This window comes from Chenopodium album, chromosome 24 (assembly GCF_948465745.1).
Source record: "Chenopodium album chromosome 24, dcCheAlbu1.1, whole genome shotgun sequence".
Taxonomy (NCBI): Eukaryota; Viridiplantae; Streptophyta; class Magnoliopsida; order Caryophyllales; family Amaranthaceae; genus Chenopodium; species Chenopodium album.
In genome coordinates this window covers 35,230,946-35,256,999 of record NC_137857.1, presented here as the reverse complement: position 1 = coordinate 35,256,999, position 26,054 = coordinate 35,230,946, and the positions used below count along the sequence as shown (strand labels likewise).

Here is a 26,054-nt window from a genome sequence, read left to right as displayed (position 1 = left end):
TGACAATCGGGTCAATCGCAAAACAAATTGTTGTTTCTTGATTATAAAAAGTAGCAACTATCAAATTTTAAAATTTGGAAGAAATTTATGTCATAAAGATATAAAAAAGATATTCTTAATTATGAAAATCCAAGTTGAAGCTAATGATGCATTAGTGAGTAAGCTTAACTGTTGGTTGACTTTCCTTTAATTTATCTTATGACCATTGTTTCTGATGACAAACAATACTATGGCGAACACTATATGCACTCAATGTAAGGATCATGATCTTCACGTATGTAATTCTGTCAAGTCAGTCAACTTTAGAGCTTGCTACATTTTGAATTAATAATGAGTAACTTGATCATTGAAGAATTAATTGTTTAAATGCATACATACATCTTGGCTTGATATGCATTCAAGAATTACCGGTACCTAATGCTTCAGCTTTTTTCATAAAGAGTAGAGTTTCACTGCTATACCAAAATTTCCCTATCTATGTCTAGCTTGGTCAAACTTTTTCTTAAGCCAATTACATTGTGTCTTCATCATCGCTCACTTTTAAAATTTACCCCGTCCCTCATCAAGGAAATTCTTGTTTTTTTTTTTTTTTTTTTTTTTTTTTTTTTTTTTTTTTTATAATTTTAATATATACTTTTCCCGTTTTCTTTTACTTGCAACACTTTCCTAAAAGGAATATCATGATACTTGCAACACACTATAAAAGGAAAGTTATTTTATGGAAAAACTATACTATATCCCTTATTTAAAACACATGACCCACTAAATTACACTCCTAACAACCACTCATCCTATTTTAAAGTTTATTATATCATGTAAAACCCACCTTTCTTAATCATCGCGTTAAAGGGAGTGTTGCATCTAACAGAAAACGGAGGAAGTATTTTTATCTTGTCAAAAAAAAAAAAACTTGTTTCATCAGCATCATTCTTTCTCTGTTTTTTTTAATAAGAAAGGTCCATTATTTTAAGTGGTCGACTTTGTGAGAAAGGTCCTCATTTTAAAAATAGTGGCAAAAAGGTCATCACCTCCTATTTCAATTATAAGGAGGGACCTTTAACCGATATTCCGGTGGTTAACTTTATTTTCCAGCCTTATTTTGTCTTTTTCTTCTTTTCCCCCCAATTCCAACTAAGCCTGATTCTTACCCCTTATTCTTCTTCATTTATCTAATTTGTGAGCCCTAGTTTTGAGTTTTTAACGAAGTAGCTTGTTCAAGGGTTGGAGGAGAAATAAGGAGGAAAGAATCAGGGGTAAGAATGGAGAAAAAGACAAATAAAAATTTAAAATCACGTGATAGTTCATCGGAAAATGAAGTCAATAGCTGGAAATTGGTCAAAGGTCTCTCCTTACGACCTAAATGAGATATAATGAGGACTTTTTTTGCCACTTTTTTTTTTTTAAATAAGGATCTTTCTCACAAAGTCGATCACTTAAAAGGACCGACAAATTTTCCGTTATTTAATTTTTGAAAATATCCTTTTTCCATGTAAATTCCTGACATTACCCGTGTTTACCCGGTGATCTGATTAACTAGTAACTTATATTTTCTCTTATATAATAGTTACATTATTTCCTATCATTAAGTTTTAACAATATATGGAAAAAAATACTCTCTACTAACTCATCGATCATTGTGCTCATCCTTGAACCCTCTCAAGGATAGAGATCTGATGGCATATAAAAAGTACTTGTTGCCATCTGACTGCCCAATTCAACTCATTAACCATCGTGCTCATCTTCGGAGGATCCTATCGTGGAAAGGGGTCAGTAATCGAATCCTTGTTCACAGATGAACGCCCAATCGATCTCTCCTTAATATGACGCGACTTAGTGTCCCCTCTACTAGCACTAGACGTGATGAACGCAGGACAAGAAGGCACCGGAAGAGTAAGCGAATGGCTACTTAGCATTAGCACTATAAAGGACATTGTTGGTCGGTCCTCTGCATTTTCTTGAACACATAATAAGCCCATGTGTATGTATCTTATAATATCCGCCTTTGATCTTATTGACAATGTTGGATCCACCATTTTTAAAGGTGTACCTTTTCTCCAATTTTGCCACACCTACACAACATTATGCATATACGTAGTATAAGATACATAAATCTGATATGTTACAATGTTACATAAACATAAGAGTCTATCTTTGAATACATCATGTCGAAGTAGTTTTTAATTGAACTTTATCAATTTAAATAATTATCAATATAAATACTCTTCATAATTGGGTTTTGAGGACCATAATAGATGAGCAATCTACTAAGAAAACGCAGTCTACAAAAGCAAATTATTCATAAACGAACAACCATTTTACTACCTAGGAAAACTTGAACACTTACAAAGTTTATTAGGTCCTCTGCATATTGGTCATTGGGAGAACCTCGATTCTTTCTACCAGTTATAATTTCGAGCACGAGTACACCAAAGCTGTAGACATCGGATTTTACAGAGAATAATCCATGAAGTGCATATTCCGGTGGCATATATGCACTGCATAGTATGAGATATTAGATGATACTTTCATATTAAAGCAGAGATGCTCTGAAAAAAAACAGAACAAAAAAAAAAAAAAAACCATTACACTTACTAGGTACCAACAATTCTGTTGGTATCTCCTTGAGTTTGGTCAACTTCAAATAACCTCGCCGTGCCAAAATCTGCAATCTTAGGATTCATTTCAGCATCAAGTAGTATGTTGCTGGCCTTAAGATCACGATGGATGATTCTTAGTCGAGACTCTTCATGAAGGTAAAGGATTCCTCGAGCTATGCTCACTATAATATTGTACCGGCTTCTCCAGTCTAAATATGATCGCTTTCTCACATCTGTACACGTTAATAATTTAGAGGGTGTAGGTAGCTAACTCATACATTTATATCAAATTATTTGATAGAGTAGACTGAGATGCTCATACCAAACAAGAAATGGTCAAGGCTCGTATTGGGAAGGAACTCATAGATGAGAAGTCTCTCTTTGCGTTCGATACAAAATCCAAGGAGCCTAACAAGATTTCTGTGTTGAAGCTTAGCCACTAACAAAACCTCTGTCTTAAATTCGTCATCACCTTGTCCTGAATCTTTAGCAAGTCTTTTCACCGCGACTTCTTGTCCATTTGCTAATCTCCCCTTAATTCAAATAACATGAACATTAGTCTAATTGTACTATTCTAGTAGACTAACAATACATTATATTTGTTTCTAAATGGATGTAAGAAGTACCTTATATACAGTACCAAATCCACCTCGGCCAAGTTTATTATCATCCGAGAAATTGTTTGTTGCCACTTTAATTGTATGAAAATCAAATTGTAGACATACCAAACTTGCACTTTCATCATTGTCATCTCGATGATGGAAAGCAGAAGCCGCTAAAACCATAGGAGAAAAAAAAAAAAGCTTGATCAAATGATTAGCATATGATATACATCCTTATCTCTAAGGTTCAAAATAATTTGCTTACCTCCAACTTTTTTCAATGCTTTTCGTCCTCTAAACAAGAAATAGAATCCAGCTGCAAGAGCAATTAACACAAATGTTGAGATTGTGCTTAGAATAACAATCTTTCCCGTGTTGCTCCCGTTTCCTGTGTAATCAAGTCAGAAATTAGCATACTTTTTCTGTTAGTAAATAGTAATACTTGCAACAAATATGACTTTAGTATTCCATATTATATACTTATGATAAAATATATTAATGCGGGATCTTAATAGTTGAAATTATACAGTCAAGATATCAACTTCTAATACAAGATTAAAATATATATATTAATGATTGAATTTATACGTTGACAAGCGTGAAAATAAACGTATTAAACTAGAAAATGTTAGTACTATTATTAATAATACTACTATGATTAAAGTGTAAAAATTGACTTACCACTAGGGTGGGTGAAATTAGCCGTGGGGGTTGGTGGTAGGGAAGGTGGTTGCGATGGTGGTTGGGGCAGTGTCTAAAGATCGTATCGGATGTTGCAGCTAGGCTGCCATACTCCACCACCTGGACTCACCATTAATCTTGCAATACCATCCATTATGCACGTATTACAGTCAGTAGGACTCAAGTCTGGCGTACACTGCCCCAACCCATATATTGTCTGAAAAGCCGAAATATTGACATAATCTGTGGCAAATTTCTTTTGAGACCCGCCAAGTGCAGCATTAACCGCGATTTTGTCATTCATCATGTTCTTCATAAGCTCTATGAACCGGGTCTCATTGCCTATAATGTTCGCGGTAACATAATAAACTAGATAGACTGAATCATCCATCGAACTAAAAAATGAGCTATTAGAGTACCTAACCATGCACTCATTGTACCAAAGTGTGGCTATTTTTCGGTTTGGACATAGGTTAGGAAGGTCCGTCATGGTGGACATAGTAACACAATGTTGGCACGAGCTAGCGTTTTGGTCTCCACGACATAAGAAGTGACCGTAAATAGCCTCATCTTTAGCATTGCTGTTGCTAGGAACTACCGCTTGGTGGTAGCCGGCGAGGTTGTTGGTGGAATTGGAAGATAGAAAATGGAAGAGGGTGTTTAGGTTGGTTGCAAATTGGCTATTGTTGGTAAACATAGTATCGTTTGGGCAATAATAGTTTGGATAACTTGTTGATTTGGAAATCATCATCAACATACTTAGCATTTGGAATGAGATTATTACTAAGAATTGGCTAAATGTTTGAGCCATATATTATTTTCCTGATTTGTGACCATCAATAATCACATAGATTGAATTATTGAATTATTTGACATATGAAACAAAGTTTTCAAATATTTTTTCTTGATGTAATATAATGGGTCAAACACTCAAACCTTTCTATAAATAAAGTATTCAGAATTCGTTAGGACGCGTTGATTAATCAATTGTGTCGTAATTGATTTTGTGTTTTTCAATCCCATGGATTGAAAGGAACAAAATGAGTGAATGTGAGGTCAACCTTACTAATAAAAGACTTATTAATTTGTTATGTAGTTGGATGTAATAAAAAAAATAAACCGAAAGTTTGAAATTAAGTTGTGGGTTAGGTAGACTGTAGACTTGGAAAAGTTCACCCGTATCATTCACTTATTTATTTAGTGGGTTTTATTTAGTCAACGTCTTGTTTACTTTACAATAATTGTTACTCGTTAGTTGGTAAGTGTGTGTAGTAATTTTTATACTTTATTTTACCACTGCTTAAAATGAAATACATTCGATGGAACGTGTTTCATTTTAAGCAGCAAATTGTATATTCAACTTTTAATTTTGCTATTTTTTTTTTCTTCTTTTGTTTATCTTTTACATTCAACAATATGTGTTATATTATAAAAATTTATATGTAATAGTATCATTTTACAGCAATGTTGTAATTCTGTTGCTTTACATGTTGTTTACTCAATCCAATACTCCCTCTATTCCAAATTGAATGCCTCATTTTGTTTCAAAAAAAAAAAAAAAAAAAAGAATGCCTCATTTACTGACACATTTACTAAAGACCCCTTGACTTGTAAAATAGAGATATATATGTCGTAACTTGTAATATAATGCCATTGATTTAAAAAACTATCAAAATGCTTGGTGAACAAAATTTGAACACGTGGCCTATCGCGTGCATATAGATCTTGTATTTACCTGATGGAGGAGAAGGCACTGTTGTTGGAGGAGAAGGCGCTGCTGTTGGAGGAGATGATGGACTCGACACGTCGTTGTAAAACAAATAATCCTCGTATCTTAACTTGCAACTCGGTCCAAGAATCTGTGCTCCCGTGTTATTAGTTGAGCCACTAGGTATCATTTCACTAATAAAATCCCCAATACAATTAAAGCAGTCTCGTTGCGATAAATCTGGAGAACATTGAGCAAACGCATATATTCTCCCAAAGCTGCCGTAAGTATCATTTCCAATTGCAAACTTAAGTTGAGAATCACCCTTTGAAGCATCATTTTGAAGCCTATTTAATAATGTTCCTAGCACTTGATTAAACTGGTTAACGTTATTAGTCACCTTTTTTGTACTCATTAACGTTAATGAAGGTTGTTCTTCAAGGCTTCCTAATATTGTCCGACTTGCATAACGTAGCATACAATTTTCGTACCGCCCGATAGCTTCCTTTTGTGTTGGGCAGAGCCGTGGAAGCATAGTAATTGAGTCATTGAGACATTTATAACAATCTTGGAACGTTTCGTCACCTCCACATAGCGCGATCCCATTAACTTGGTCAGGTTCCTCGCCGATTGAGAAGTTATAGAAGCGGGAGTTGATTTGAGTGTTGGATGATATGGAAGAGAAGAAGGTGTTGAGATTGGCCTCGTATACGCTAGTACTTGTGTAATTACCATAGGTGTCTATACAATAATGTGCAGTGAAATTTTGCTGGCTAATTACGATGGAAATAAAATGAAATTGAATAAGAATATGAATATAATGAACAACTTTAGAAATTTTCATTTCTAAATCTTTTGCTTTCTGTGTCACAAATGAATGGCTTATAACACATGTAGTTAGAAAATTCTACATTTTATAGGTCAACCAACGTGTTTAGAATTGAGCAACATGCCTAAATGGAACTTGGAAAATTCAGATACGGAGCATTTAAGTACAAAATTCAAAAGAGAGATGCAATTAGACAACGATGTCGACAGTCAACCACGCACAAAGGTGTGCTTTTATGGGTGTAATTGTACGTACTTTATGGTTCAGTTATTTATACATTACTACATTTGGTGAAAATATTACCTCGATAAAATCTACTTGTAATTATTGAAATTACAGTCTTCCCGGTGTTGCGATGGTGGTGGTGGAAAGTGTCGACAAATCAAAGAAGGGATAAAGATCGTATAGGTTAGGAAGGTCCGTCATAGTGGACATAGTAACACACTAACACATTTTTGGCACGAGCTAGCATTTTGGTCTCCACGACATAAGAAGTGACCGTAAATAGCCTTATCTTAGATTGTCATCGCTAGGAACTACCGCTTGGTGGTAGCCGGTCGGGGGGTTGGAAGAATTGGAAGAGAGAAAATGGAAGAGGGTGTTTAGGTTGGTTGCAAATTGGCTATTGTTGGCGAACATAGTATTGTTTGGGCAATCATACTTTGGATCGCTTGTTGATTTGGAAATTATCATTAACATAATTAGCATATTGAATGAGAATATAACTAATAATTGACTAAATGTTTGAGCCATATTTCTACGACGCGTTGATTAATCAATTATAGTAATTGATTTTGTGTTTTTCAAACTCATGCATTGTAAGGAACGAAAAGTGAGGTCAACCTTACTAATACAAAGTACTATTGTTAATATGTTAGGTAGTTGGAGATGTACTAAAAAAATTAATCGAAAGTCTGAAATTAAGTTGTAGGTCAGGTAGACCGTAGACTTGGAAATATTCACCCTTATCATTCACTTATCTATACTACATATTAAAAGGCGTTTCTAAACAAGCTTATATGCCCTTGGCGTCCTCCTCAAATCCTAAGCAAACCTACATGTCATGTAGCGTGCTTAAAAATGTGAATTGTACAAGGTGTGAACCCAAAACCTTTACTTTAATTAAAATCTAAAGTATTTGCCACTAAACTATCACCACATTAGATGTCTTTAAACCAAAACTAAATGTAAATAAAGATTTTAATTATGGAATTAATGCAGTAACTCGGGGCATCGCCAAGGCTTTAAAACTAGCTTATATATTTATTTAGTGGGTTTTACTTAGTCAAAGTCTTGTTTACTTTAGAGTAATTGTTACTTCTTCAATGTTTAAATAATTGAAACGTTTTGACTTTCATGGAATTTTAAAAAAGTTAGTTGAATTTAGGTAAAATTGGTATAAACCACCTTTTTTGTACAACTTTTTTGAAAAAACCACTTTTTTTTTTTTTTTTTTTTTTTTTTTTTTTTTTTTTTTAATACTAAACCATCTTTTATTTACCTAAGTTTTTTTTTTATTGCACCACCCATATTTCAAATCTAACGGATTGCATCTGAACTGTCCACTTCCAAATCCAGCAAAACCTTCCCTTCCATCTCAACCATCCACTTCTATTACCCTATTTTAGGGTTCGAGAATGAACAAAGACTACAATTTAATTTGTGCAGCAAAATTAAGTTTAGTTTTTTAGAACTTTACTCAATTTAGTTATACATTATATAGAGGGAAGGGTCGAATGTTTTTGGGAGGGAAAAAATAAATGATTTTGGAGGAAAAAGCACAAGTCGTGGGCACCATTGACATTTTAGTTAAATTTTTCGTCAAAATTTGAAATAGTGGTGGTGCAATAAAAAACTTAGATATTTAAAAGGTGCAGTGGTTTAGTAAAATTAAATAAATAAAAGATGGTTTTTTAAAAAAAGTTGGCCAAAAAAGGTGGTTTATATCAATTTTGCCTTGAATTTATTAAAATAATTGTCACTGGGGTATAAGTTTGAGTGGAAAATTAGCAATTGATATCTTATTGAACATTGAACTATACTAAAAGCAAACCAAGATCAACATACTACCAGTAGTACTATAAAATTGTTATGATAAAAGCTTGGCATGGAATTAAAGCATAGATAAACTGACGTACCAGTAGACTTGTTGGAATCACCGGCAGGCGACTGTTGTGGAGGCAGCAGCAACGGCAGAGGTGGTGGGGCGACCGACGACAAATCAAAGAAAGGATTCGTGTCATACTGGACAACACAGCTATGCTGCCATATTTGAGCACCTTGAGTCATCCGAAACAGCTCAATACCAATTCCCAAACATGTGTAACAATCATTAGGGCTCAAGTCCGGTGTACACTGACCCAACCCATATATCGTTTGGAATATCGTAACATTTACAAAATCTGTCGCGAATTTTTTAAGTGATCCTCCACTGGGAGCTCGGTATGCAATCACATTATTCATCATGTTATCTCGAAGCTCCTCGAACCGAGTTGAATTTCCCAATACATTAGCTGGATTGATCATCACCACCACGAAGTTCAAGTCCAATTTACCAAAAAATGACTCATTTGAGTATCGTACAATACACACATCACGCCACACAAGTGCTATTTTTCGATTAGGACAGTTTTTAGGGAGGTCAAGTGTCACGGCATTGGTAACACACGTTTGGCACGCGCTAGCGTTCAAATCCCCACGACAAAGGAAGTGACCGTAAATTGGCTCGCTATTGGGGTTGCTCAAAACCGCTCGATGGTAGCCGTTTGGGTCAGTTGCATTTGATAAGAGATAACGGAAGAGGGTGTTGAGATTAGCTTCGTATTGGCTATTTTTAGTAAAGATTGTAGTGTTTGAGCCGCAATCGTAGTTTTGAGTACTTGTTGATTTGGAAATCATCAATATGATAATTGGCATACAGAATGAGAAGAATATCGAGAAACAACTTATTTTTTGAGCCATTTTTTTGGTTGAGACGATTAAAGTAGCTAAACAAGATAATTAAATGTTTAGTTGACGTTACATGACGGGTCAAACCTTTCTATGAACATAGTCTTCACAAATCACAATTGTGCCGTAAATGATTGTATGTGTTTTTGTTTTTTTATTCCATTGCATTATTTTCTAATTAAATGCGAGGTCAGGAAAAATTTGGATGGTGACATTCATATAATTTTGGTTGTGTAAGTTTTGTAGTCAACCTTACTAATTTGTTTATTTATTTAATTTTTTTTTAATTTTTTTTTTTGACGGAAGTAAACCTTACTAATTAATATCTTACGTAGTTGAAGAGGTACTAAAAAAATTAACCGAAAGTTTAAAAAATATATGATTTTCTCATCATTTGCATGTCTTTAATAGCTTTACAAAGTCATATGCAAATCCTTAGTCAAGAGTCAAGATAACGCTTTTTAATGGTCTTCACAACTTGTTGGTTCTCCACTCGTATGATGCATATGACGCGTTGGGAATTTCCTAACACCTTGAATAGTTGAATATGTCAAATTACTCCTAATAGTATGACTTCAATTTCTCGGCTTCTCTCTTAACTTCACTTATATAAAAAACTAGTGGATGCCAAATTAAACTTGCCCTATGGACATATATTTTAGAGGTTATCAACGGTGGCTTGACCTGCTAGCCCAACCCGAAAATAGGGTGGGTTCGAACAAGCCCAAAAACCCGATTCCAGCTCGAAAAAGCCCAAAAAGCCAGTTACATTTTTGCGGGTTTGGGCAGAAAATAAAATGTTAAAGTCCCGCCTAACTCGTTTTTTTAATCACCTCTAATATATTTTCTCTATTTTTTTTCAGTTGACTTTGTTTGAATTTTGCATTGGTCACACACTACCTTTGACCTTGTTTTATGATATATACTAAGGAAAAAATATAGTCATGTAAGATCTTAATTGAATCGTATTTCAATAAATTCTGTTTAATGTTTATTCGTCATAACTTATATTAGTAGGAATTAAAAGATATTGATGATTTGATTTATGTATTGACAATAGTGATACATGAGATATATCAAGTAAAAAAAAAAAATGGAGGAAATAGTGAATCTACACATACCCAGGTCAATGCATATTGCATGTGTGCTTCAAATATCAAAACATGTATAATAACACATGATGTATTTACATGGAAGAAAATAAAATTGTTTAAGCTTACATATATAAAATAAAATAAAATAAAAAATAAGGATACATTAGGTAATCTAGACAAACACCAAACTGATGATGAGATCCTCAAGGGTATACATACCTGCACTTCTTAAGAGCCAAAAATTACTCTCACAACAAGAGAAACAACAAACAATTGCAAGTCGGCCTAACAATATAATTAATCTACTTCCGCCATCAACTATTAATTGCAACAAAGAGGTATTATATTTATTATCGAGACATAAAATATTTCTTTGTTGCAATAAATAATTAACGGAAGAAGTACTTATCTTTAATTTCTTATCGCGGATGTAGACCAGTGATTGAGTCCTCATTTTCTGACATAGACCCTAGAATTCTCTCCTTAGAATACTCAGAGGTAGTAACATTGACTAATGGAGGATGAGAAGGAACTGAAAGAGATAAAGATCGGCTACTGAGCATCAACACGACAGAAGACATAGTCGGTCGGTCCTCAACACTTTCTTGAACACATAACAACCCAATGTGTATGCATCTTATCATATCAGTTCTTGATGCTGTTGTTAATGTTGGATCTATGATAGATATCGCCGTATTTTCTCTCCAATTTCTCCATACCTATAAAACATAAACATTAATTATTTATGTACCATGTAGGTAGTTAATATTCATTTAATTAGTTGCATTACATAACATTTTTAGGGCATAAAATAATTTTATCATGGAGCATTTATATCGAAAGTTGCCTTAAAAGTGATTATTTACAAGGACAATATAGAATTATTTGACCACTTACAAAGCTTAATAGATCTTCTGTGTATTCCTCATTATGAAAACCAGAGTTCTTTCGACCTGTAATGATTTCTAGAACTAGTACGCCGAAACTGTAGACATCTGACTTTACAGAGAAGAATCCATGAAATGCATACTCTGGAGCCATATATCCACTGTAATGCATAAAGGAGGTTAAGTGTATTAGGCTTTAATTTGGTATGTACAAGAAAATTGTGCTCATTTTGATGACATTAAATGGATGAATGAGAAAAAATCTAGCAATATATATGCCCATGTTTAGTAGTATGTTGGTGCACTTACTAGAATACTAGGTACCGACAATTCTATTGGTATCCCCTTGGGTTTGATCGACACCAAACAATCTAGCCATGCCAAAATCGGCAATCTTGGGATTCATATCCGCGTCTAAAAGTATGTTGCTTGCTTAAAGGTCGCGATGGATGATTCGTAGTCTAGAATCTTCATGAAGGTAAAGGAGTCCTCGAGCTATGCCTGTTATAATCTTGTATCGCTTTTCCACATCTAAATATTCTCTCTTTTTTACATCTGCACATCAGGGTGTATTTCAATTCATTATCAATACTTCATCAATATATTATTTAATTTAATCTAACGATATATATAATGTACATAAATGTATCATCTAGTTTAATCCTATCATATATGTATCTACACACATGCTTTAGAACTTAAGGAATTCGAATCAAAACATACCAAACAAGAAGTGATCGAGGCTAGTGTTGGGAACAAACTCGTAAATGAGTATTCTTTCTTCTTCTTCTAAGCAAAAGCCGAGGAGCCTAACAAGATTCCTGTGTTGAAGCTTAGCCACTAACAAAACTTCAGTCTTAAACTCACTGTCACCTTGTCCAAAATCCCTTGACAGTCTCTTTACCGCGACTTCTTGTCCATTTGACAATTTTCCCTGTTTTTAATTTGGCAAACATATACATACTCAATAGCCTATAAACCCTTAAAAATGAATTTATTGTAACATTTTCTTTTCACAATTAAAGTATTCAAATACTAGTAGAGTGATCAATATTAAGTATATAGATCCAACTAGCTAATTAGTACCTTGTAAACGATACCAAATCCACCTCGACCAAGTTTATTAGCGTCTGAGAAGTTGTCTGTTGCCAGTCTAATGGTGTCGAGACCAAATTCCAAAGAAACTAAAATTCTACTTTCATCATTTTCTTCTTGAGGAAGAGAGTAGGAAGCGACTAATTAAGACGAAAGGTTAAGAAAATATGAGGGTTAGTATATAATACAACAGGCCAGGTATTATCATTACCCAATTCAAGAATAATAGATTAAAAACAGACAAGAAATCATTAAGCTTACTTGAGCTTTCAGGCTTTTTCTTTGTCTTTCTTCTTCTACACAAGAAAATGAATCCAATTGCAAGAGCAATGACTACTACTGTTGGAACTACGATTAGGATGGCAATTAATGCCGTGTTATTGCTTCCATTACCTGAAAATGATGAGTTGCATTGGAAAGTTGATGAAGCAAAAGTAATAGTGGTAGTATTGGTTGTTTTACATATTAACTCATTCTAATATTTGTTTGTAAATGCATGATAATGTCAATTGTTTATATCTTTAATTATACATTGGTTAACAAAATTAGATTTAGAAAGTAGACTTTGAAACAAATCTAATAAAATTTCATATGATTATATATTTATTTTTCTATAAGTATAATAGTGAAATAATGAAATTATAGTTCGGTGTATAATAAGTGTACACTATTGACATGTTGCAAAAAAAAAAAAAAAAAAAAAAAAAAAAGAGGTAGTTTTTATGGGTATAATACTTTGACCTGATGTCCTAGTTCAATGACATAGTATAGAGTAGGTTATAAAATATCCCAATCCAATTTATATTTCGAAGTTTTGATGTTCAAAGGTCAAAATTCCTTCTAATTAATATATAATTAGTCCAAGTTTTGATGTTTATTAGTCAAAAGCTCTTAATCCATTGAATAAATTCAAAGTTTTGACGTTTGAAAAAGTCTTCCTAATCTAATTCATGTATGGTGCAATATATTTAAAGACTGTTAGTTATACAAGTCAAGAGATAAGATAGTGGTATCCACTTAAAAAATCTAAAATAATGCCCTCGATTTTATTAATCATTCAAAAGATTTAGTGTATTAAATTTGGAGCACTGCACCTAGCTATCATGTGCATATAGATCTAGTATTTACCTGATGGAGGAGTAGACGGTGGAGGAGATGATGGACTCGACACGTCGTTGTAAAACAAATAATCCTCGTATCTTAACTTGCAACTCGGTCCAAGAATCTGCGCTCCCGTGTTATTAGTTGAGCCACTAGGTATCATTTCACTAATAAAATCCCCAAGACAATTAAAGCAGTCTCGTTGCGACAAATCTGGAGAACATTGAGCAAGCGCATAAATGCTACCAAAGCTGCCGTAACTATCATTTCCAGTTGCAAACTTAAGTTGCGAATCACCATTAGAAGCGTCATTTTGAAGCTTATCCAATAATGTTCCTAGGACTTGATTAAACTGGTTAACATTATTAGTCACCTTTTTTGTACTCATTAAAGTTGATGAAGGTTGTTCTTCAAGGCTTCCCAATATTGTCCGATTTGCATAACGTAGCATACAATCGTCGTACCACCCCACAGCTTCCTTCTGTGTTGGGCAGAGCCGTGGAAGCATAGTAATTGAGTCATTGAGACATTTATAACAATCTTGGAACGTTACATCACCTCCACATAGCGCGATCCCATTAACTTGGTCAGGTTCCTCTCCGATTGAGAAGTTATAGAAGCGGGAGTTGATTTGAGTGTTGGATGATATAGACGAGAAGAAGGTGTTGAGATTGGTCTCGTATCTGCTGGTGCTTGTGTAATTGCCGTAGGTGTCTATGCAATAATGCGCAATGAAATTTTGCTGGCTAGTTACGATTGAAATTAAATGAAATTGAATAAGAATATGTATATAATGAACAACTTTTGAAATTCTCATTTCTTACTCTTTTATTTTCTATATCATCTTACAAAGTTTAGAATTAACGAAAATATATATGCACATTAGATGAAGTTAGACAGTTCTACATGTATTAGGTGTAGACGGTGGCGTGTTTGGAATCAATCTAGATGACATATATTGAACTTTGAAAAGTAAAATGCTACAAGTATTGAATAAGCTTTTAAATGGTACGTCGTAGGTCATGTTTTCACCTCATTGTTTGATTAGAAAGACTAAACTACTCCGTATTAATTGTTAATGTATGCGTCTTGTAATTATAGTAAGTACAGATTGAACAAATACTACTATATGACTACAAATAGATACTACATCTATTAATTGAACAAATACAGCTATAGGTTTCAAAAAAAAAAAATAAAAAAAAATACAACTATAAATAAACTAATAAAAGTATTCCTTTGTCAAACAACATTTGTCTAGAAATTCACAATTTTTATAGTACTACAACTAAAAAAAAACGGAAAGTATTATAGCTCTTAAAATGAAGATTATAACAAGTGTCTTCCAAAAGACATTGACTTAGATACAAAATTTAGAGATACCCTTCTCTAACCATCCAAAACGACTTGCACATTTATTCCCACACTTGAAACTGAAGTAAAAATCTTTCACATTGCGAACATTATCGAGGATCAAGCTCGGATATGGAGACCTCATTCGCAGAGACATCAAGCACTCTAGGTCTACGAGTTGAGTTTAATTGCTCGAATTTCTCATCCTTGTCCAGGAGAAAAGCAGGATGTGAAGGCACGGGTGGAGCAATGGTGTTGTTATTTAGCATAAGGACAATCGACGACATGATTGGTCTATGAGCTATATTCTCTTGAACACACAGCAACCCGATGTTGATACATCTCAATACTTCAGCAGTATTATTGACAGTCGTCATTGATGAATCTGCTATGATTAACGGGGTACCTTCTAGCCAATTTCTCCATGCCTGAAAAAAAAAGTGTACAAGAAGTATTCATGACCAAAACATAATTGGAAATAAATTTCTTTACCATTTTAAAGTTGCGAAATCTGTATATAGCACGAATCTTAACATTGTGTAGTGATACATACAACTCCAGTCTCTCTGTAATAAAATACAATTATAGCCAAATAAGTTGCAACAAATCGATAAATCTTGCTGTAATTATTATATTACTACACCCGTTTCATACCATGTGCAACAAAGATCTTGACACATACGGACTCTTAGACAAAATTTGTTTGTGATTGTCAAAAAAGGAGGGAAATATAAAAATACATGTGATTAGGAGAGAGATAGAGGGAAAGAAAACTTAAAAAATAAAGGAAAGAAAACATTTATTGCACACAATATTTATCATCCATTTTTTATAAATGCCGCACATAATATAAAACAAAAGTAGTATTTAAATTATTCATACAATACTTACAAAACTAAGGAGTGTCTCTCCAGTCTCTGAATTGTAATAGCCGCCAATTCTTAGGCCAGTTACAATTTCCAAAAGTAACACTCCAAAACTAAAAACATCTGACTTGAAGGAGAAGTGCCCATGATGCACATACTCTGGCGGCATGTATCCACTGCATGCATGTAGGTAGTATCATACATCAACACATTAATTAGAATGCAATGTTAATTTCTTAATCTGAATGCATAATAATTTTTTTTTTTTTTTTATTTTTTTTTTTTTTTTTGGTGATGAATGTATAATAAATTTGCATGAAGGTAAAATAACATTACTAGGTGCCACATATTTTGCTGGTATCTCCTTGAGTTTGATCTACACCAAACAGCCTCGCCATACCAAAATCTGCAATCTTTGGATTCATCTCTGCATCTAAGAGGATGTTCCCAGATTTTAGGTCACGGTGGACAACCAAAAGGCGTGAATCTTCATGAAGATAGAGCAATCCTCGAGCAATGCCTCTTATGATTTTGAAGCGGGTTTGCCAGTCTAGTTGGACACGCTTGATAGGATCTAAAAGAGGCACACACAAGTTGATTAAGGTGCTTAATTAAATTATTTGACGATTGCAGTTTATAGTGTGCATGTAAGTAACACCAAAATAGAATGATCATGTACCGAATAGAACGTAATCCAAGCTTTTGTTAGGTAGAAGTTCATAGACCAAAAGCCGTTCTTCTCCTTCCAAGCAGAAGCCTAGGAATCGTACCAAATTCCTGTGTTGAAGCCTTGCCACTAAGACAGCTTCGTTTTTAAATTCTTCCTCACCTTGTCCAGATGATTTTGACAATCTCTTAACTGCTATTGCTTGCCCATTGGGAAGTCTACCCTGTATCATCACATATAAATAATGTATGTGTTTAATTTAATCACCAATCAACATGTGACGTAACACCCAGCCCATTTCTATTAAAGATAATCTACAAATTATGCTACCTTATACACTGCGCCGAATCCACCTTGACCAAGCTTGTTAACATTGGAAAAATTTCCAGTGGCAGCTCTAATTGTTTCGAAATTCATTTGCAAAGATTCAGGATTTCGTACAACTTTATTACCATCTTCAAGAAATTAAGAAAAAAGTCAGTCCTTATATTAAATATCCAGGATGAAGACCTTTCGGTCTATTAATATTTGGATTGTAATGCATGAAATGCATCCGTAGCATATATCTTTGTCGTCGTATAAGACAACTCTTAATATATATAGGGAAAGATATACAGTGGAAAGGATGGTGCGTGTCTAGGGGTCTAGGTGCAAACTTACAGTTAACGTTCTTCTGTGCGTTTGGCTTCCTCTTTAAGCAGTAGCATCCAATGAGAGCGGAGACTAGTAGCAAGGACGTGGTAGTAGGAAGAAGGATTTCGATTACAACTCTTACCTTCTTGCTGCTTCTTTTACCTACAAAATTAAAGGATAAAAAGCTAGTGCTAAGTGATTTTACTACCAAAAGGCGATGTTTGCTTGACCACCATTATTCTTAATTCTTATTAGTTGATTTTTTTTTTCTTTTTTTTTTTTTGCTTGGTCAAACCTCATTTTTATCTTTTAATTGATTTTTTGTTTTCATGCATGCATGCATGCATGTATTCCAAAACAAATATAGCGAATGTCTTCTTTGATTTTCCTCACAAACCCAGATTTATGAAAATTTTATAATTTTCTATTTTTGCATATATAAAACAGTTGAATTTGCGTCAATTGATTGTGATTGTCTAATTAACATATATATTGTTTTAGGATTAAAAACTAACTTAGATTCACATCTAGTATGAATGAATGAATTCAAACTTCACATATATTATGCAAATCCATGCATATTTTCAATGTTCTTTGATGTGTGAGTGTATTATTTACATGACAAGATTATGATGATGATGGTTATTTTTTTCCAAGGATGAAGAACATTGTAGAACATTGATGAACAACGAAGAACAATATTTTGATTTCTATTTTCTTAATTTAATGTTTAATCTGCTTTTATTAAAAAAAAATAATTTTAATACCATTTATATGAAAATAATAAAAAAAAATATTTTTGAAAAATCAAAAACTTAATTTTTAAAGATAAAAAATGAATTAGAAAAAAAAAATTAAAAAAAAAGTTTAACCAAGTATAAAAATAAATCAAAAATCGACCAATAAAAATTAAGAATAGTGATAGTTATTTTAAGGATGACTATTGTAGAATTTTCCTAAACTATTTAATTGAAGTACAAAGTAGATGTTTTGTGCTATTATGTACATACCTTTTGTAGGTACGGATGGTTGATCCAGTGACATTAAACTCTTTGAATCGTAAAAGGGATAATTCTCATATCGAATGTTACAGCTGGTATAAAATAGTCGGACATAGTTTCCGTAGTGATTAGTGAGGGCAGTAGATATTGCATTGTCTAAGCAATCGTAACAGTCAAAACTTCCCAGATCCGGAGTGCATTGAACTAGTGCATATACGGTTAAGGAACCGGTGACATTAGCTTCCCCAGCTCCAAACTTTCGACGAGAGTCTCCAGAGGCGGCCTTTGCTTGCAACTTGGCTAGCAAGGTTGATACAGTTTGGTTAAATTTCACCTTATCGACAGGAATTAATATCATACCAGTCAAGAGATACCAAGGGCCAAATTCCCTCTTCCTAAAAATGTAACGATCCGAGTATCTTATCAAACACTTTTCATACCATCCAATGGCGTCCTTCTGGGTAGGACACTCTTGGACAATTGCTTGCGCTCCTTCATCGAGGCAGCTGCGACATTCAGCACTAGCAACATCAGGCCTGCATAAGCCAATTCCGTTAACTATGTCCAAGTTTTGGCCAACCGAGAAATTATAAAACCCATAATCAATACTCGTGTCGGATGATATGGTGGAAAAGAAGGTGTCTAGGTTCTTTTTGAAGGCACTGTTGGCAGTGTAATTTCCAAATGTGTCTTGACATACACGGGATGAAAAGTTTGGTTGGGCAGTGGTATGAGACATTATTGAGTAAAGAAAAATTTGCCAAATTATAAGAAATAACATTTTGATCGATGAGTTTTTAGAGTGTTGGTGTCTCTAAAAATTGAAGGCAATCAAGTAGACTGTATGTATCTTGCGTTACAGATACTGTAATTTTACTTAATTACACTTGTTAACGAGATATAATATTATACAGTATATATATATACTTCGTAATTGGCAAACTGTCAAAAAATTAAATACAAAGAAAATTATAACCAGAAATTTCTTTTTGACTGCAAGTCAATTTGGAATCTTGCATTCTTCCGATGTGTTAAGATATAAGCCATACAATTTTTGTAGACTTGGTCACTGTATGTGGGTCATTATTTTGTTATTTTGATAGAATTTTTTTTTTTGACGACAGAAACTTAAGTTGAATAAGTCTTCAATAAAATTAACACGTTAACGGAAAATTGTATATTTGGAATATTGAAATCAAATTTGTCTTCATCATTATCAAATGCAAAAATTGTAAATAAATCAACCAATTTTCTTTTTTTATAAAAAATAGGCCACAACTATTGATTTATTTACACATATGCCCCGCTTACTAGACAAAAATTGTTAATCCATTTACAATTTTACATAAAACATATTGTGTTCATCTAGAAGTTAAATGAGGGCTTCCTCATCTTAATCTGTTATTCTATTAGTTGATGGTATGACCACCTCAAACATATGCATGACAATTAATTGAGTACTAGGTCAAGGGTTATAGCAATGATCAATTGGGGTTATAACCCTAATAGATAAGGGTAAATTTGATAAGTGTTTTATTTGTCCACTTATCATGGTATTTTTAGCACAATTTTGTTGTCATTTTCCCCTCTTTACCCCCCCCTTTTCGACTCCTTTTTGTGTATGATTACAACTTTTGGCTTCCCCGTTCCTTTTTATGTGTGTGTTCGTGTTTGTAGATGCAAGGAGAAATTGGTCATATAGCATGAACATGAAGAACTATATTGGAAGCAAAGCACAAGAGGAGAAGGCGTGCAACCCCTTAGGAGAGGGCGCTCCTACCCCAAGCGCCACAATCTACCTCTCTTTATTCCCAGCTAGGAGAGGGCGTGCACCATAGTAGGAGCGGGCGCTCCTCCCTGTTTTCCTACAAACTGCCTCTAATTGCTGCAGGAGGAGAGGGCGCGCAAGAGCCAGGAGAGGGCGCTCCAGCCTGAGGAGCGGGCGCTCCTCTATGTAGGAGCGGGCGCTCCTACATGCAGACCCGAATTTTTGGGCGGATTTTACAATGTTATTTCGGGGTGTATAAATACGATCCTTGGCTTCAGTTTTCTGCATCTTCTTCCTTGGAGAAGATCACCTTCTTCCCTTTAGTCTTCTTAGGCCCTTAACTCTCTAAACTCTTATTATTTAGCTTAGTTTCTCTCAAACTCTATCATTGAAGTAGATTAATTGAAGTTTGTATTCTTCCTTTCAACATTTTCTCAACCTTGAAGCTTCATTAGTAATCTCTTTCCTCTATCCCTTACTCTTTATTTTCTGTTTTTAATTCCTTGAATTGTAGATTTCTCTCTTAATCTTGGTTAATTGTTGTTGCATGTTCAATCTACTTTGTTCTTACTACTCTCTTCAATTTGTTAGATTAATTTTGAATTTAGATATTGTTGTTAGAATGTTCTTCACCATGTTTAGTGAGTAGTTTCTTAACTAGGGGTTGGGTGGAGACCCAACCAAGCCATGGGTTAATTGATGTTTGTGTTTTCATGTTCATTTTGGGTTGATGATTGATTGTTAAAGAATTGGTTAATTGCATGTGTAATTGGATGGCCACTTATTGCTCATGTATTCACTTCTATGCTTGCATTGAAAGATGAGGTCTAGATGTGAGCCATTTCTTGTATGATTATGCTAAATTCCTCTTGATTACGGTACCTCGTTTGGATGATGTAGTAGTCTTAGTTGCGGTAATTAGGAGAGAAATCCCAATTATTTGTGCCTTAGTACTATCTCGAACCGATCGAAAGACAAACCCGAGTTAGTAGTCTACTTCCTATTGTTAAGACTTGGTTGGCCTATCTTGCTAGTTGAGTTTGGTTTAAGAATGCTTAGTGTGGTGACTTCGAAAGAAGACAATGTTGAGTGCCCTTTCTATCACCCAATTTGTGTACATGCTTGCCTATTGTTTTGATTCATTGGTTTGGTTGGTGTCGATTCCCATTTCCCCCTAGTGTTTGTCTCCATATAGTAGTTATTTAATCAAACCTCCCAGTTGTGACCGAACTAGATTACAACCGTTTCATATTCTCGGTGTACTCATACCCATTCCCTGTGGATACGATCCTTTACTTGCCCTAGACTTGTCTTAGGTTAGTTTAGGTAGAAATAGTGTTTGGCTTGAGGGTGATTGTCCAACGACCGATTATTCCACTACCAAAATTCAATGGAGATAAAGGAATTAAATTACTCTTATATACAACTGCAACTATTATTATAGCCGAAATAATGTAATGAAGATTATTCAAATGAACAAATAGAGTTAAATTTTTTTTTATCTTTAATTAATCTATATATGTAACTTGTGTTGTTAGGTCTTCATGTTACTTCTCAAGGTAGTTCCATTATTTTTAGCAACAATAACACAACAATACCCAAAAATAAGCGTTGTCGGAAACTCCTTTGTCGGAAATCTTCACTTGTTGATAAGTGTTTTATTTGTCCACTTATCATGGCTTTTTAAAACACAATTTTGTACTCTTTCCCCTACTTTAATCCCTTTTCCTAACTCCTCTTGTGCTAATTTGCATCTTTTGGCTTCCCCGTTTCTTTTTATGTGTGTGCTCGTGCTTGTAGGTACGATGAAAAATGGGCTAATAGCATAAGCATGAAGAAATACTCTTTGGAAGCAAAGGAAAGCAGGAGCGGGCGTGCAGCCTTTTAGGAGCGGGCGCTCCTGCCTGAACTGCCACATTCTGCCTCCCCTGCACTTTTAGGAGCGGGCGTGCACCTATTTAGGAGCGGGCGCTCCTCCCTGTTTTCCTACAAACTGCCTCAAACTGGTGCAAGAGGAGAGGGCGTGCAGAGAGCCCAGGAGCGGGCGTTCCACACCCAGGAGCGGGCGCTCCTCCTTATAGGAGCTGGCGCTCCTTCTGTTCTGAAGCTCGATTTTGACGGATTTTACGATGTAACTTTTGGGCATATAAATACGACCCTTGGCTTCAGTTTTCGGATCTTCTTCTTCCTTCTAAACTCCCCTTAGACTTCTTAGGCCCTTAGTTTCTCTAAACCCTCTTTAATTAGTTTAGTTTTCCTCAAAACTCAATCATTGTAAGAATTATTTGAAGTTTGTTCTATCAATTTCAACAACAATTATTCTCGATCTTGAAGCATCAATTAGTAATCTCTTTCTCTCTCCTTTGCTATTTAATTTTCTGATTTTATCTTTTATTAATATTAGTTCTTGCTTAATCTTTGTTAATTGTTCTTGCATGTCCAACCATCCTTGTTTAATCTCTCTCCTAGTTTAATTGAATTCATGTTAACCCTAGATTTAATTGTTAGATTGTTTCCCACCATGATTAGTGAGTAGTTAATTAGCTAGGGGTTGGGTGAAGACCCAACCAAGCCATGGGTTATTGTTAATTGTGCTCGCATGTTCATTTTGGGTTGATGGTTGATTGCTAAAGAATTGGTTAATTGCATGTGTAATTGGATGGCCACTTATTGCTCATGTATTCACTTCTATGCTTGCATTGAGAGATGGAGTCTAGTTGTGAGCCTATTCTTATATGATTATGCTAAATTCCTCTTGATTATGGTTCCTTGTTTGAATGATGTAGTAGTCTTAGTTGCAACAATTAGGTGAGAAATCCCAATTGTTTGTGCCTTAATGCTTTCTTGGACCGACTGAAAGACAAACCCGAGTTAGTAGTCTACTTCCCATTGTTAAGACTTGGTTGGCCTATCTTGTTAGTTGAGTTTGGTTTAGGATTGCTTAGTGTTATGGCTTCGAAAGAAGGCAATGTTGAGTGCCCTCTTTATCACCCAATTTGTGTTCATGCTTGCCTATTGATTTGATCCGTTGGTTTGGTTGGAGTCGATCCCTATTTCCCCCTAGTGTTTGTCTCCATAGTAGTTATCTAATCAAAACCCCCAATTTGTGACCGAACTAGATTGCAACCGTTTCATACTCTCGGTGTACTTACCCATTCCCTGTGGATACGATCCTCTACTTACCCTAGACTTGTCTTAGGTTGGTTTAGGTAGAAATATTGTTTGGTTTTAGGGTGATCGTCCAACGACCGATTATTTACCTACACCAAAATGGCGTCGTTGCCGGGGAAAGGCGTTAAGCATTGAGTTACTTATGAGATATGTGAGACTAGTTCATTTGTATAGTTTTATTTTTCTCTGTTTTCTTTGACTAACCTACTAATCTCCCTTCTAGTCTTCTTTGTTTATGCCCAAACGCAGCAATAGGACACTTCCTCTTGTGCCGTTGAATCTCGAGCTTGAAAAGGTAGTAAGGGCAAATCGAAGAGAAAAGAGGGCGAAGGCTAGTGGTGCCACATCAAGTGAGCCACAAGTGGTAGTTGAGTCCGATCAATCTAGTTCTAGTGGGACTAGTGGAGAAACCATTCCACTAGAGTCACCAAGGACAAATTCTCCACCTTTTCACCAATTTGAGATGGCTCTTCCAAATAAGACTTTGAGAGAATTTGGTGTCCCTCCTCCGTATCAAGAAGCAAGTGGGATTGTTACTCCCACTACCGAAGCAAATAATTTCGAGATAAGGCCCGCCCTTATCACCTTGATTGAGGGTCATCAATTCTCCGGGGCAAAGCATGAGGACCCCATTGCGCATCTAAAGCAATTCACACGGTATTGTAGCACCGTGAAGGCAAATGGGGTGACTCCGGAGTACATTCTTCTAAGCATGTTCAAATTTTCTCTTTCGGGGAGTGCAAGTGATTGGCTCGATAGGTTGACTTCGAATTCATTGACAACTTGGAATGAGGTAACTTCAGCATTCCTTGGGAGGTTCATTCCTCTTGGAAAAACGGCGGAGTTGAGGTCCAAGATTTCAAACTTCCAACAAGAGCCCGATGAGTCTCTCTACGATGCTTGGGAGAGATTCAAAAGCTATCAACAACAATGCCCCCACCATGGGATGGAAGATTGGCTCTTGCTTCATGGATTCTATAGGGGTCTCTTGAGATCGGACCGCATACTCTTAGATGGAGCTTCGGGTGGGCCACTCATGAACAAACCACCCGCGGAGGCATTAAAGATCATAGAAGATGTAGTCCAAAACTACACCGATTGGAGCCCCGATGAGAGAAGCACCTCTAAGAGAGGGGGAAAGTATGAGGTAAATGCTATTAACATGCTTAGTTCAAAATTGGATGCCTTGTCTTCTAAATTTGACCAAATGCAATCTTCTCCCCCTCCTATCTCCCCCCTCCCTAATTCACGTGCATCTAATTCCTCGAATGATAATATGTCTATGCAATTGATGTCTTGTGATGTATGTGGTGGTGAAGACCATGCGTCTTCCGATTGTTATTTGTTGAATGAGCAATGTTCCCCTTCCCCTTCCATGGAACAAGTCAATAACGTGAATGCTAATCCTAGGTTTGACCCCTATTCCAACACCTACAACGAGGGATGGAAACATCACCCTAATTTTGGTTGGAGAAGTGGCCAAAACCAAGGGCAAGGTAGTGGTCAAGGTCAAGCTAGTGGTAGTGGTAATTATGTGTCTAATAATCAACGGAATTATAGAAATGACAATAGATACCAACAAAAAGGCCAATACTCTTCCACTCACAACCCACCCGGTTTTAATGGAGGAGTAAGACCAACCATAGCTCCTATCCCTCGACCACCACTTCAAATTTAAGCTCCCCCTCCTCCTAAGTCTAATCTAGAAAGCATGTTGGAGCAATTCATGAACTCCCAAACTAAAAAGACAAATGACTTAGAGGAAAGCTTAAAGCAAATGCAAACCCACAATAAAATGTTGGAAAATCAAATGGCCCAAATAGCTAGTGCCCTTAAAGGCAAGTCTAGTACCTCATTGCCTAGCCAAGGTCTAGATCCTAGAGAGCAAGCCAATGCCATTGTAACTAGAAGTGGAAAAAGCTTGGGGGAAGTTCAAGGAAAGGGAATGCAACATGACTTAGAAGGTGAGAAGTCAAAGGAAAGAGTGATTGAAATGAGTGATTCCCATGGAGAGTTGAGAGTAGAAGAAGAAGAAGAGAAAAACAAAAATAAAGAAGTTGAAAAAGAAAAAAAAGAGAGTGAAATCCCGCTACATGTGGCAAAGCTTCCTTTTCCGGGAAGGTTTGCCGGGTCTAGACTTGATGAACAATTTGCTAAGTTTTTGGAAGTCTTGAGGAAGCTTTATGTTAACATTCCATTCACCGATGCTATTAAACAAATGCCAACTTATGCTAAATTTCTTAAAGAAATTTTGAGTAATAAAAGAGAAGTTGACTTTGTGGAAACAATTAATATGCCGGAAAATTGTAGTGCAATTATCCAAAATAAGTTGCCCACTAAGCTTAAAGATCCCGATAGTTTTTCTATTCCATGTGCTATTGGTGAAATGGTAATTGATCGTGCTTTATGTGATCTTGGTGCTAGCATAAGCTTGATGCCCCTTTCTATGTGCAAAAGACTTGGCCTAGGAGAGTTAAAGCCCACCAACATTTCCCTTCAATTAGCCGATCGTTCGGTTAAGATGCCTTTGGGAAAATTAGAGGATGTCCCCCTTAGGGTGGGCAAACTTTACATTCCGGTGGATTTTATTGTGCTTGATATGGATGAGGACTTGAATGTCCCCATAATTCTAGGTAGGCCTTTCTTAGCCACGGCGGGGGCCATTATTGATGTGAAACATGGTAAATTGTCTTTACTTGTTGGAAAAGAGAAAGTGGAATTCAAATTGAACCAAGTTATGAAATGTCCTTCCAACATGGATGATTGTATGAGTATTGATATTGTTGAGAATGTTATTAATGAATCCATACAATTGCATTTGCATAACACTAATGATTCTCTTGAGTATGAACTTGAAAGCAAAGATAGGTTTTGCAATGAAAACATGGAGATGGAGCCAATTGTGGAGATTCTTGACTCCACCCCCATGGACAAGGAAGAAGCAAACCTAGTAATTGGAAAAGAAGAAGTGAAGAAGCAACTCATGAACGACAATGGTAAGGAATGCCCAAGTGTAGAGCTAAAACCTCTACCATCCAACTTGAGGTATGAG

General features: G+C 35.4%; 2 protein-coding genes, 1 non-coding gene and 1 pseudogene across 3 annotated transcripts; all 4 read right to left on the bottom strand.

The window, feature by feature from the left end:
• Positions 1 to 1,526: 1,526 nt before the first annotated feature.
• On the bottom strand, positions 1,527 to 14,360 carry LOC145610965 (uncharacterized; annotated as a pseudogene).
• Positions 7,640 to 9,378, bottom strand: LOC145611376 (cysteine-rich receptor-like protein kinase 25). The gene has a single exon (XM_081666703.1). The coding sequence runs from the start codon at positions 9,376 to 9,378 to the stop codon at positions 8,476 to 8,478; it is 903 nt and encodes a 300-aa protein (XP_081522829.1). The 3' UTR covers positions 7,640 to 8,475.
• Positions 14,361 to 14,671: 311 nt separating the features above from the next.
• Positions 14,672 to 18,894, bottom strand: LOC145611371 (cysteine-rich receptor-like protein kinase 15). Its single transcript, XM_081666697.1, has 7 exons — positions 18,073 to 18,894; positions 17,090 to 17,224; positions 16,760 to 16,884; positions 16,442 to 16,652; positions 16,099 to 16,336; positions 15,788 to 15,938; positions 14,672 to 15,324 (listed from the first exon to the last, which is right to left on the bottom strand). Exons 1-7 carry the CDS (start codon positions 18,842 to 18,844, stop codon positions 15,007 to 15,009), a joined length of 1,950 nt encoding a protein of 649 aa, XP_081522823.1. The 5' UTR covers positions 18,845 to 18,894; the 3' UTR covers positions 14,672 to 15,006.
• Positions 18,895 to 23,843: 4,949 nt separating this feature from the next.
• On the bottom strand, positions 23,844 to 23,950 carry LOC145612935 (small nucleolar RNA R71). The gene has a single exon (XR_014106840.1). It is a non-coding gene; the product is annotated as a small nucleolar RNA R71 (small nucleolar RNA).
• Between the last annotated feature and the right edge of the window lie 2,104 nt (positions 23,951 to 26,054).

What these genes read in the sequence shown, in the direction of transcription:
- LOC145611376 (XM_081666703.1), bottom strand. Translation starts at nt 9,378, where the DNA reads ATGGCTCAAAAAATAAGTTGTTTCTCGATATTCTTCTCATTCTGTATG.
- LOC145611371 (XM_081666697.1), bottom strand. Translation starts at nt 18,844, where the DNA reads ATGTTATTTCTTATAATTTGGCAAATTTTTCTTTACTCAATAATGTCT. An exon ending in CGCACAGAAGAACGTTAACT is followed by an intron (nt 16,885 to 17,089) that starts GTAAGTTTGCAC and finishes AATTTCTTGAAG; the next exon opens with ATGGTAATAAAGTTGTACGA. An exon ending in GAGAGACACTCCTTAGTTTT is followed by an intron (nt 15,325 to 15,787) that starts GTAAGTATTGTA and finishes TTTTTTTTTCAG; the next exon opens with GCATGGAGAAATTGGCTAGA.